This window comes from Anas acuta, chromosome 2 (assembly GCF_963932015.1).
Source record: "Anas acuta chromosome 2, bAnaAcu1.1, whole genome shotgun sequence".
In the NCBI taxonomy this organism is placed as follows: domain Eukaryota; kingdom Metazoa; phylum Chordata; class Aves; order Anseriformes; family Anatidae; genus Anas; species Anas acuta.
The window spans coordinates 100,012,416-100,025,416 of record NC_088980.1 but is presented as its reverse complement, the minus strand read 5'-3'; the positions used below and the strand labels follow the sequence as shown (position 1 = coordinate 100,025,416).

Below are 13,001 nucleotides of genomic sequence, written 5' to 3'. Positions count from 1 at the left end.
TGGGGGAATCATAAGAGTTCATTATTATGAAACACAGAGTAAGACGGATATGTCCAGATTTAAATAATTGTCATTAAGACATTCTGTATTAGCACTGACTTTAAACCACTGAACTTCAGACAAATATGGTAACAACAACAAAAAAAAAAAACACCACAAAACCCAAACCAAAAAAAAAAAACAACCAAAAAGAAAAAACACAACTATCGATTTCTGAAACAACTTTACATAACAAACCAGGTCGGCACAACAAAATAAAAGTTCCAGAGAGCATCTCTACAAGGAACAGAATTTGAGCTTAACCAAAAGATATGTTACATCATAAAATATAAATAAGTGAATTTTACAGTAGAGTTATTGATTTTCCCATACCTAGTAACTTAACTAGTTGGAAGAAAAAGGATATTTATTTTAAAGTAATAATAATGCTAGTAAAGGTTCCTGTTCATTTTACTGAAAAAGCAATTCAGAAAACACCATTATATGAGGAACAGTGCGTTACAGCGCTGTAAGACAGTGACTGTCTTACAATGTCACAGTGTGCACTCACATCACAGGGTTTCAGATCAATGGGAACTAGATAAAAATATTGGTTTTCTTATCTCTGTCTCATTACAGCACAGTGGAAGAAGGAAGAAATATGATCTATTAGACTAAGTAGAAGTTTAGAAAAAAGAGAGCAAGAGAAATGGCCAAATTCATCTGAAAATGAATTTTAGTTCTATGATAAGCTGCAAAGAAACTTTAAACAAACACTCCTCAACGATGGAAAAAACTCACTATATTTTAACTCCATAGATTTGAAGTGACATGTCAGAAATGGAAAAGATAGTAAATAAAATTTTCTACATAATAAATGATGCCAGAAGTCAAGAATGTGCTTCTGAAGCGTTAGTATTTTTATGTAATATCACTATCCTAAAAGGAAAAAGCAAAGCTCTTATTAATGTGAGTTTGCTTTATTACCAAAAAAATGGATTGAATAAACTTTCCTAGTGACATAGATGAATGCTGATGTTACTATCAAATGCACTAAGAGTATTTTGTGATAAAAGAGGAAGTCATAAAAAGTTATAAAGAATATAAAAAAAACACTGAATAAAAGTATAAGATTCATACATATTTTATTTTTTTAATTAAATCCTCATATTCCAGCTCAGGAAACTGTGACAGGCGTACTACCAGAAAAAAAAAAAAAAAAGAACACAAACACTTGGTATTCTAATCAATCACAAATCAATATGGAAATAGCCGGAAACATATTTCCAGCTCCTATATTTGAAAACCTTACCTCTTCTACCAATATCTATTTTGAATTGTTTTACAAATAATACCATTTTAGACAACCTAAGAACAAAAACACTAACAAAAGATTTTGCAATTTAGAATTAAGGTGAAATAAAAATCATTAGTTGCAATTAGACTATCTTTACTCGTGTTTCTTACTTCATACATAATAAAAACAAACATTTTTTCCCGAATCTGTTTATTAATTCTTGAACATGAGAAAAAATACATGCTCAAAGAGATTGGGACACATTTTGGTAAGCTTTTTTTTTTTCCTTCTTCCTGAGTGATGTTCTATTTCACCATGCCATTTTTCCCCTCACACACACACACTTAATCCTACCACTCCTCAATGTCCCTAAGGCACCTAAAACTTCCGCAAGTCTGTAAATCACACAGAAGATTGAAGCTTTATGATCTGAACAAAAATCTCCAGTGAAGTATTTCATTCAGAATTTTCTCACCTGTTCTTAAAAGAGGTATAGCGTTTTCCAAGACTGAAACACAGAACTGAGGAAGGCTAAGCTGCTTCATCTGCAATTCTAAAGTGTCTTCATTCTCAGTATCTGGCAGGCCAATATGTCGCACATCAAGTGGAGAATGCAGAGAGATTCTCGAGTTTGCATTTGCTTGAGTACTGTTTCCACTTAAAACAATAAAGAAAAACAAACAAAAGATAAACAGAGATACGTTAAGTCTTGCAAAGAAAATCCGTATATACATAAAAGATGACGAAGTATTTTACCGTCTTGCATCCCCCTCCTTACCAATCTTTTCTGATACTCACCAGTGCTGCAGGAAGCTGGAGATTTTCTTGTATGATTTATATATTTTTTTAAATCATAACTAGTAGGATCACAAGTGAATGCCTACTGTTTTAGCAGTCATTTTCACACTTATAAGTGTATACTCAAAAAAATCACATGCAATGAAGAGATACAATATTGCAAGAGAAAAATCAGTTGATTTGAAGTTTTTTTTTATGAAGAAAGTCTAACAGATGCTTGAAGCAAGGCCACATTAAATCAAATTTCAACTCAAATTATACCAACTACATTAAAACCATTCTATGCAGCTAGCCACAGAACCCTTAGAAAATGTTACAGACTTTATTACAGACTGTAGGGCTTTCTCTGTCCACCGTTAAACAGAAAATATTACCTTCCCCCAAAAGTGCAACCAAGTATATATTAAAATAAAAGCTTTATATACATACATGTCTTAACTACATAAAAATATATAGTTCATAGCTTCACTTTCCAGGTGCTTTCAGAAGGAATTTAATTCTGTTGGCTGCATTATAATTAACGTAATTCTGAATTAATCTAACTAGCATAGTAAACAACATTTGAATTGCTTTAACAACCTGCATGACTTTTATAGTTTTTTTTTTTTCCTGTTGCTGTTAAACAACCTGAAGAAACTGAATTGTGGTATTACTGTGCTATTTTGTCTACCTAACAAAAAAAAAATCTCAAGCACAGTAACTAAGAGTTTAAAAGCTAAGATTAAGAGGATGATAGAAGACTACAAGTGAAATAGGAGAGTTCAACAATACATAGTGGTTCTGACTGCACTTACCAGAGGGTAAGGAAGAGGTATCAATCAAAAACAATTCAGAAGAGGAAAGGTTAAGTTTCCAGGCAGAATTTGAAATAGACAAACAGACAGATTGAAGAGTCTCAAGATTCAAGAATAAGGAAAAAAGAGTTATTTATAGAACTGCAAAAAACAAATAGTTTATATATTACATATTATGCTCAAAAGAATAATTTTCATTAACAATTGCTCTTCCATATTAAAATCAAGAATGTCAAAGCAACATTATAGTAATTTCTGTTTCATTGGCTCCTTAAATATATTTTCTATTCAATGCTACATTTTTCTTTACCTTACTTCTGAGTTACATTATAATCAAACAAACAAACAAATCATAACAAATATGATTCAGGGCCAGAAAGGATGCATGAAGAGAAGTGTACCTTCATGAACAGCTCTCAGTATGGCCTTATACTTTTAACAAATTATCACTATCTCACCCTCTATTTCATAGATGCCTCATCATTGTCATTATCTTTTATGCAAATTCCCTTACTACACTCATAGCCAGAGCCATCACCGTCTCTTGCACAATATGCTCCAACATACTGAACTGTTAACTGTTCATCTCAGAAAAATAGCCAGCTCCTAGAATGCCTAAAACCCGGAAGTCATTTATAGTGACACATACATAGCAAAACCTGAATATATTAGACGTAATGTGAGTAAAAAAAACCTTTTACCATAACGATTCACTCTCAAAACACATATACACATAACTCAATCATTAAGACAATATGCCATAAAGACTCAAAAGAACTACAAATGACCACATGGTAAAGATTTGTAAGACCTTTTAAGTTCCCAAATGTTACGCAGTAAATAAGATGGTGATTCTGGACTGGTAGCTTTAAGTACATTGTATCAAGATAAGTAACATCCACACACAAACAACAATCTCAACATGTTGAGGACATGCAGTGAATTTGGAATTTCAAATCGAAGCTGCATTTTTAGAAGATGTACACCTGAAATCTGTTGTTAGCTTTAGCACCAAGGTTTAAAGAGTTTATTGAAAATCTTTATACAGCACAGTATTTTTGGCAATACTTTACACTGTTACCTATGTGATGGCCATTCAGTTTTTAAGAACCTAGGGTCATCTGCCAACTAAAAATAAAAAACCCTGACTTAACCCTGAATAAACATTTATTTGTCTTTCAATAATACACACGCAAACAGCATAATAATAATACTTAGATTTGTTAAAAGTATTGGTTGGGTACAGAATATGGCAGGTAAGACTGATCTCAAGTATTCTCAACACTATTTAAAGAACTGTTTGATTTTTTGTGCCATTTGATTACTTTCCGTAAACATGGTTTGAATTTTAGCTGGTTAACAAAACTCACATAATCCCACACACTGCAAAGGAGTTGATGCCATAATTCTCTATTAATAATATTAATTGAAGTATAACTTTATTTCCTATTTTATTCACCTAGAAGACGCTGCATCCCAATCTTGACCATCTCCTCTAGGACGCTGAACTGTCCTTCCAATCACAGATGGCCGAGGACTACTACTTCCAGGTGATGGATTCTGAGAACGAGGAGGACCTCTTGCTTCTTGACAATAAGATATAGATGAATTCTGTGAAGCTGTGCCTTTATAAAAGTTGTATATTATCCATTAATGAAATCTATTACTCTTAACAATACTATATAATTACTTTTACCATTACTTGACTAAGGTAGCATATGAAAAACTACAAGTTTGGCAAGCTAGGATGGCCTAACACTGGAAAGCATCAAAACAATGAAAACTACAGTGTTAATTTATTAATAATAAATTTTGAATATTAAAAAAAAAAATCAAAACACTGGAATAATTTCATACCATATTTTGGTAATTGTTTTAGTCTTAGAACTGCACAATGGAGAATTATATTTTTTAAGCTACATAAGCTTCAAATTAATGTTGCACTGGATGTGGTCAAGTATTTCAAGTCAAGCATAAAGACACTGAGTTACAGATACTAAAACATATCAAAAAAAGAGCCAACAAGATTTACGTCATAACCGACCAAAATACAAACACAGTCTCTGACTAAGGCTATTGGATTTGCTGATGTTATAATGTAATTAGTAAAGAAACAGCCAATAGATTAAGAGATTAAGAGACCAAGTATATTGGCAATTTTATGAAGAGAACCAGACTGACATTTGTTGATTAAATCCAGCTGACTAAATGGAAATAAGAAAATCATTACAACTAGTCTACGTCATTAAATCTACAAAATTTAAGCCCTGAAAACATCGCCATAACAACTGTAAAATTTGAAACAACGACTGAATTATTCTCAGACATCAGAATACAAAGAAGTTATCAAGTTTCAAGCAATTTGTAAGTAAACTGTTAAGCACTAATAACTCAAAAACTTTTCTGAGACTCAAGAACTGCCCACTTTTATTTTACAGATTTCATTTAGGTTTATTTGTAAACCCCTCTCCTGATAACCTAAGAATAGTTGTCTACTGAAAAAAGTTGATACATGGAATATCATAGGAAATGATTCAAATAATACATTTAATTTGAAAATGTTTAATATTGAAAAATAAGTATTCTTAAATAATGCAAGTACTCAAGTAACGTTTACTAACATAAATAGTACTGAACATCATCACTTAGCAAAACAGTTTCACAAGATCCCGTTCACTATAAAGTAGTGCTTTTATTTTTTTTTTTTTAAATAATATTAGACATTCTTACCTTTAAGAAAAAGGCAACATTATTTAAACTATATAAAAATACCTACCTTGCTCAGTGGAAAAAAAACTTGGATCTCTGTGAAAGTTAAGTCTGCTTCTTAAGAAGATGCACAACTGTTGCAGGCAAGACACGGCCTGCAAAGCTAACCGATGCCTTCCATCTCCTCCAAAAGCCAGGTTTAGCAGAGATAAAAGGCTCTGCAAATATAAAACCATTAACACTGGTAGCTCAATATTAATGCACTTTCATGAGCAGTCAGGATAGAAAGAACCTTGCACTAAATACAGTTCAAAAATGTCTCTAAGTAAAAATCTTAGTAATGAATAAATAGACTTAAGTACTGTTTTCTCACTGAATACAAGGCTATCAGTCTCAAAGAAAAACTGAGTTTCTCATTATTTTATTTCCAATTAAACTACTGCTTTCATGATGCCCTTGGATGGTGTGTGTATTCCAGGAACGCAACTTTGCCTTACCCAGATGAAATGAAGTATTACTTCACAACACACTTCATTACTGATTAATAATATACATGATTACAACAAAATAATTAGATCTAATACATACATAATATAGAGCTAATGTCACTGTTTCAGTGCATCTAGAGTTTGACTTAAAGGGACTAAGAAACAAGTTGTAGCATTTACATAATTTCTTACTTGACAAAACTGATTCCATAACAAAACAAAATCAGTAAACTTGATGTTAGTTCTTGCCTGAACAATCTTTGGTCTTTGAAGGAAGATCTCAGCAGGAAAATCTTGCATAATCACATCCTGAAGAAGCTCACAAGTACTCCAAATTAAACTTTGGTTGCTACTTCTCAAAGAGCTAAAAATGCATTTTGTGTTTAAATGTACATTAAAAAAAAGAAAACAGTAATCATTAGCTTGAACAACTCTCTACAAGAAAGTTATAATCACAACACTGAAGAACCAAAAAAACAGCTGTAATTCTACTGTCTTGCAATTTTTTTTTAAACTTGAGTTATTCCTTAGCTACACTAATTGTGTATACAATAAAGGAAAAACTCAATTCCAGCTGTCATATAAAATTAAGTTCCCAGAAGAGAAATAACCGTATTGATTCTGAATTTGAAATTAAAATAAGAAAGACTGGTAATTCCCTGTGAAGCTAGTGATTATCTCAGTGGTATATAGCAAGCAGTCTAACACTTACCAAGCTTCTTCAGTTAGTAAGGTTCATGTAGAACTATGAAGCACTCAAATTATATATGTGGGAAGTTATATAAAGTAACAAATTTAGTAGCTATTAGCTAAAAAGTATTACAGTAAATAAAAGAGCCTTTTGGATGTTCTACTTCAGTTTTCGTTTTTTCTATTTTTACTGTTTTTAAAACCACCATTAAAATTTCAAATGTCCTGTTCCAAGGATCTAATTTTTTTCCTACACTACACTTTCTACATAAAGCAGATGAAAAGTTAAAAAGATTTTCCAACTTCAGAAATCTTTTGAAAGGAAAAAAAAGCAAAAATCTGTTACAAGAAACCTTACAATTAACCAGACTTGCTAAATAATCTAGTTCATCACAATGCATTGCTGGCTATGCCAGCAAATCTATCCCACAAGGAATCCCAGCTTTCCTTGGGAAAAACTTCTTTGGGCCACTTCAGACATTAGTTTTCTATATGAAGAAAAAAATACCAGTGCAGAAAGAAGATCTGAGTGCCTTATTGCTTGAATAAGGCACTGCAACAAAAGTTTTTCTCTATCAAGTGGCAGGGGGGGTGTTGGAAAACAGTGATAAAATAAAGATTTTGTTCCAGCATCTTCTAAAATTAACTGAATGATGTATTTGACTCACTTGACAAATTTAGAAAACTGAACCAACATGAACAAAAAACGTACACCGAATTAAACACTAAGAATTGATACAGGCATTAGGAAGAATCCTGCCCTGTTACAACTCCTTGTTTATCTGCTCTGCTAAACTTCAGTGTCGTATTTACAACTATTTATCAAAGATTAACTCGTTGGTTATTTACAAGAACAGCCTAATGACAGAAGGAAAGAAGTTTAGAAACCCCAAAAAACAATTAAAAACAAAAACAAAACAACACAATGCTTCTATTACTGTACCTTTCATTTGATGAAAGAATGTGTCTATCAGTTGAAGTAAGAGTTAGCCAAGGAAAAGTGGAAAATTTCAAGCATTTTGCTGAATAAAATGAAAAAAGCAGGTATTTTAGAGCATATTTTATAGAAATATTAAACTGTATATTTCTATAGCAGTCAAATATGATATGATACTCTATATGAGTAGAGTATACTAGGGTATAACTATCAAATATGATACTCTATATGAGATCTGAAAAAAAATTCCTTTTACTAAATATACATTTAAAAAAGAAAATGAAGCACTACTGATGAGTTTTCAGCAATATCAAAGAATAAAGGCCAAATCACAATGAAATGTGATTATTAAGGGCAAGCTGTACCTGACCAATCTGGTGGCCTTCTATGATGCAGTGACTGCAGCAAGTTGACAAGGGAAGACCAACTAATGTCATCTACCTGGACTTCTGCAAGGCTTCTGACACGGTCCCACACAACATACTGATCTCCAAAATTGAAGAGATATGGATTTTATGGGTGGACTATTCAGTGGATAAGGAGTTGGCTTGAAGGTCACACCCAGAGAGGTGTGGTCAATGGCTCCATGTCCAGATGGAGGCTGGTGACAAGTGGTGTCCCTCAGCGGTCTGTCTTGGGACCAGTGCCATTTAACAACTTCATCAATGACACAGACAGTTAAGATCAAGTGCACCTTCAGCAAGTTTGTAGATGATACCAAGCTGAGTGGTACAGTTGATTCAACAGAAGGAAGGGATGCCATCGTAAGGGACCCGGACAAGCTTGCAAAGTGGGCCCATAAGAACTTAATGAGGTTCCATAAGTCTAAATGCGAGGTGCTGCATCTGGCTCAGGGCAATCCCAGACATTAGTACAGCCTGGGAGAAGAACTCATTTAGAGCAGTGTGTGCTTGCAGCCCAGAAGTCCAACTGCATCCTGAGCTGCATCAACAGAGGGATGGCCAGCAGGTCAAGGGTTGTGCCCCTCTGCTCTGCTCTTGAGAGGCCCCACCTGGAATACTGCATTCAGAATGATGTGAAGATGTTAGAGTGGGTCCAGAGGAGGGCCACAAAGATGGGCTGGAACACCTCTCCTATGAAAAGGACTGGGGATGTTTAGGCTGTAGAAGGCTCCAAGGAGACCTCATTACAGCTTTTCAGTACTTAAAGGGAGCTTATAGAAAAGACGGAGAGTGACTTTTTACTCAGTCAGACAATGACATGACAAGGGGGAATGTTTTTAAACTAAAAGATGGGTGATTTTGATTAGATTGATTAGATGTTAGGAGGAAATTCTTCACACAGAGCATGGTGAAACACTGGAAGAGGTTGCCCAGAAAAGCCATGGATGCCCCATCCATGTTCAAGTGTTCAAGGCCAGGTTGGATAGGGGTTGGAGCAACCTGATCTAGTGGGAGGTGTCCCTGCCCACGGCAGGGGGCTTGGAATTAGATCGTCTTTAAGGTTGTTTACAACCTGAGCCATTCTAGTGCTTTAAGATTATTGAAATAGGTTTTAGCAAATGGAAAACACATTATTAGTGAAAGAGTACTTGATCGACCACATCATGCTTCCAGTCAAGTTATAATTTTGTTCTGCTGCTAAAGAATACTTGCATAATCTCTAAAAGCGGGAAATTGACCTCATGCTTTTACTTTTAAGGCAGAAGAAATTCTAGTTGTTACTAAATTATAACACTACGTAACTTTTAACGTACTTTAAGTTCATAGAAGTTATTCCACAATTCTAAAGATAGATAATGCATTGCTAAAAAGTAATCTAGTGTATAATATACAGTAACTACAAAGTCAGGTTTTAAAATCTACTTCTCAGCACTGTATGATATGTTAATTATGGGAATTGCCACTAGCATATTGGTGCAGGCAAAGACTTGTCAAAGTAATACTTGTCTGTGTTTGTCAATATTATTTTCATATTTTACTGACAATAAATAAAACTAACACTTTTTTATTTAGGTATAAGGTAAAGATTTCTAAAGCACCTAAAAAACAGGAAAACGAATAACCAATATTAATATTTGAAATTGAAATTCAATCTATAGAACACCTCTATGGACTTTCTGCAATTATATACATACTTTCTGTAATTAATATACATACCATGTGTTCTTTTGAGAGGTATTTCTAATCGTGGCATAGTGCTTCTATCTTGACAAAAATATCCAGTGAATAATTCCTCTTGAGGTGGAACTACAACAAATAAAGGGTAAATTAATTAAAAAAAAAAAAAAAAAAAAAAAAAGAGAGCAAAAGTTAATTTATCCTTATTGCTTTACCTGAACTGCCTCCTTTTCATCCTAAAATTGAGAGTGATTTAAAATGAACTTGGGAAAGCAAAGAAAACAAAACTGTAATCATGTCTTAATTTCCCCCCCCCCTTTCTTTTTTTACACTACCTTGCATACTGAGGGAGAAATAGCAGCTAAGATGCTATTTGTAGTTATTTATTTATAAAAGCAACTTTTATAATCGAAAATGTCTCCATACTGCTACTTTTTCAAGTCAGCTGCAATGTTGTGTCCCCTGTATATAATATGCATATTAATATTTAATAGGTGCAATCAATATGCAAACTACGTTACAAAATCTACACAAGGTATGTAACATCAAAAGCAACCTATTTGATCACTCATATATGCAATTTACAGTATAAGAAGGAAATATGTGTTATATTTCAATTAGGGAGTTCCAAATAAATATATTTTAAGAATGCATATATTACATTATTCCCCATACACCAGGGATTTTAGATGAAAATCTTGCTGAACTTTTATTGGGACACAGGGAGGAGAAAATAAAAAATTTAAAAAATAAATCAATGAACAGCTATCAGATTGTTCTGGCAAATTGAAATTCTGAGCATTGGACAGGTTGCAAAAACAACAGAAAAGCTACTTTTATCTCTGAGATTGCACAGTGTGACAGAGTTGTGGCCATTACTACTGTACAGTATTAACATCTGTGGTTTTCCCACAGATGTTGGAGGATTATGTAAGGCCTTAGCAGTTTTAAAATAAAAACTTCTACTAGGGTAATTTACTGCTTGTATTTTTTTTTTATTCCTCCCAGAGCTAAAGTCCGCTATGCAAAGAAATGTAGCAAAGCACGCCAGCTTAATTATAGTTTTGTTCAAAAAGTTGCTACGCTCGCTACCATAAAGCAATCTTTGGAAGTTACTCCTGTGTCACACCTCTTTCAAATTATAAGTTAATACACACTGTGAAACTGGACAGAACGTCTGATTACAAACAGGGCTTTTCTTGTGCAGATAATTCCATTGAAGGCATTACATGATTAAGTTAAGGTCATACTTTTTCTGGCATAATCATTGACTTCACTCAATTCCCAAGAATACATTCATCAACTACACCTCAAAATGCCCACATTTCAAAACCTAGAAGCTGTTCATTTACTTTATTTTCATTCTATATAAGTCATGCTCCCAAATATATAGTTTACCTTGTTGATCTACTGCAGACTGAGACTGAGCCTGATAATCTCGTGATAAATAACTAGGAATTTCAGCAGGAAGTAAGAACAGTCCATCCACAATCCCATCAATTATAGCTTGCAAGTTTGGTTCAACATCAGCACGAAGCTGAGAGAAGAACTCCACAGCACCAATTCCAATCATCTTCTGGGCAGCAGCTGGATGCTACATTAGGACAAATAATCGACAGTTAGCTAGAAGAATCTTAAGGACTTCTGAGAAAGGAAGGGAAAAAAGGAGTTATAAACAACACTTAAGTTTGGTTTGCCCTTTATTTGTTTTGGGGTTTTGTAGACCTTTCACTAGTATCACGGATATGCTTTTTCATTTCTTCTGTATAGTTGCTGTTTAGTGATTAAAACATTCTCATTGGCTGAAATTTGTAAAATTCAAGCAAGGTTCTCTCAACCTTTTAAGAATAAGTAGTAATCCTGCTCAAATCTTCACTTCTTGGGAACAGTGCAAGTGTAAGAAGAAATTAAAACACTAAATGGGAAAGTGAAGAAGAACTAAAGCAGAAAGACAGTAAATAATCATTTTTCCAGCTACCCCTCCAACCAATTGCATAGCAAGCCACTCAAACGGTTTCCATTTATGTTTACATAGAATGATAGAATGTTTCTTTTTTCCCCGCTTTGTAAAAGACAGTGTAGAATCTCATTACCAGGAGCTACAAAACCACATAGCGTACAGTTTTGTTTAGCACCCCAAAGACGTAGTGTAAGGATAAAGGCAAGCTAGTCGTACCTTGATCAAACCGCTCACAAAATTCAGCACTTCCTCTTTCATTGGCACTACCGGAAAATTGAACCACTCCAGCAGGTTAAGGAAAAGCACTTTCTCCTGGACTAGATCGGCGTAGGAAATCAAGTTGTGATCCAGTTTCAGCAGGATATTCCTCAGAGCGCGTTCTCGTATCTCCGCCAACTCGTGACCTGCCCGCCCCCAACGGGACAAAACCGAGTTAAGATTACCGGACAACTCCTCGTTCAGACAAAAACAACGCCACGGGAGAGGGACGAGAAGCGCGGCGGCCCGCTACCGCGACGGGACGGACAGAGGGGGAAGGAGAGGGGGAAGGAGGGTGCCGCCAGCCGTTACCCAGCTTCCTGACGAGCGCCGCCAGCTCCATGGCGCTCCGGCCGCCGCAATTCAACCGCCGCGCCGGTTCCGCCAACCGCCCCGCCGCGCCCGGCCAGCGCCGCCCGCGGGGCACCTCGGGAAACGTAGTCCCCTTCGCTTCACTGCCCCGGCTCCGTCGCGGAGCACCTTGGGAGCAGGGCGCTCCCCGCGCACGCCCGTACAGGGAAGGCCCCGAGCGCTCCGTCGGGAGTGGAAATAACTACAACTCCCATGGGGCTCTGCGCGTGGGCGGTCTCACCGGCGGGGAGGGGCGGTGCGGCCGGGGCTGAGCGCTGACATGGCCCCGCCCAGCCTGGGCCCTGTGGCGGGTTCCGTTTCATCGTTTAATTTCTGCAGCCAGTCTGCTGTTGGGCACCCGTGCCTTGGCAGCGCAAGGCTGTCCCGTCAGTACCCCGTGCAGTGCAGAAGCCCAACTACGCAATTAAAAAATGTGTGTTTACCTCCTGGCTCAACCAGCAGCACCCTGTTTGTGCAGTGGTGCTGCTGCGGGTCAGTCTGCCCAAACCAACCCAAACCAAACCAAACCAACCCACCCAAACCCACCCAAACCCAACCCAAACGCAAAACAAACCCAACCAGCTACCCATCTAGCAGCACTGTAATGCACGCATTTCAATAATAATCACCACTCTCTGCCTGGAAAGGAGCTGCCACAT

The 13,001-nt window shown here is 35.9% G+C and overlaps 1 protein-coding gene across 5 annotated transcripts in view; it reads right to left on the bottom strand.

The window, feature by feature from the left end:
- The window catches only part of RTTN (rotatin), an 83,832-nt gene extending 71,299 nt beyond the window's left edge, over positions 1-12,533 (bottom strand). For 2 of the 5 annotated variants that reach the window (XM_068671381.1, XM_068671382.1), the window contains exons 1-9: positions 12,304-12,532; positions 11,950-12,137; positions 11,172-11,367; positions 9,813-9,902; positions 7,699-7,777; positions 6,315-6,429; positions 5,645-5,795; positions 4,328-4,493; positions 1,752-1,933 (exon numbers count right to left, since the gene is read on the bottom strand). In XM_068671381.1, coding sequence (XP_068527482.1) covers positions 1,752-1,933; positions 4,328-4,493; positions 5,645-5,795; positions 6,315-6,429; positions 7,699-7,777; positions 9,813-9,902; positions 11,172-11,367; positions 11,950-12,137; positions 12,304-12,334 — 1,198 coding nt within the window. In that variant the 5' untranslated portion in view covers positions 12,335-12,532. Of the gene's footprint in view, positions 1-1,751; positions 1,934-4,327; positions 4,494-5,644; positions 5,796-6,314; positions 6,430-7,698; positions 7,778-9,812; positions 9,903-11,171; positions 11,368-11,949; positions 12,138-12,303 lie in introns of all 5 variants that reach the window. The other 3 variants (XR_011092881.1, XM_068671380.1, XM_068671379.1) reach the window with 3 other exon arrangements.
- Positions 12,534-13,001: the final 468 nt, after the last annotated feature.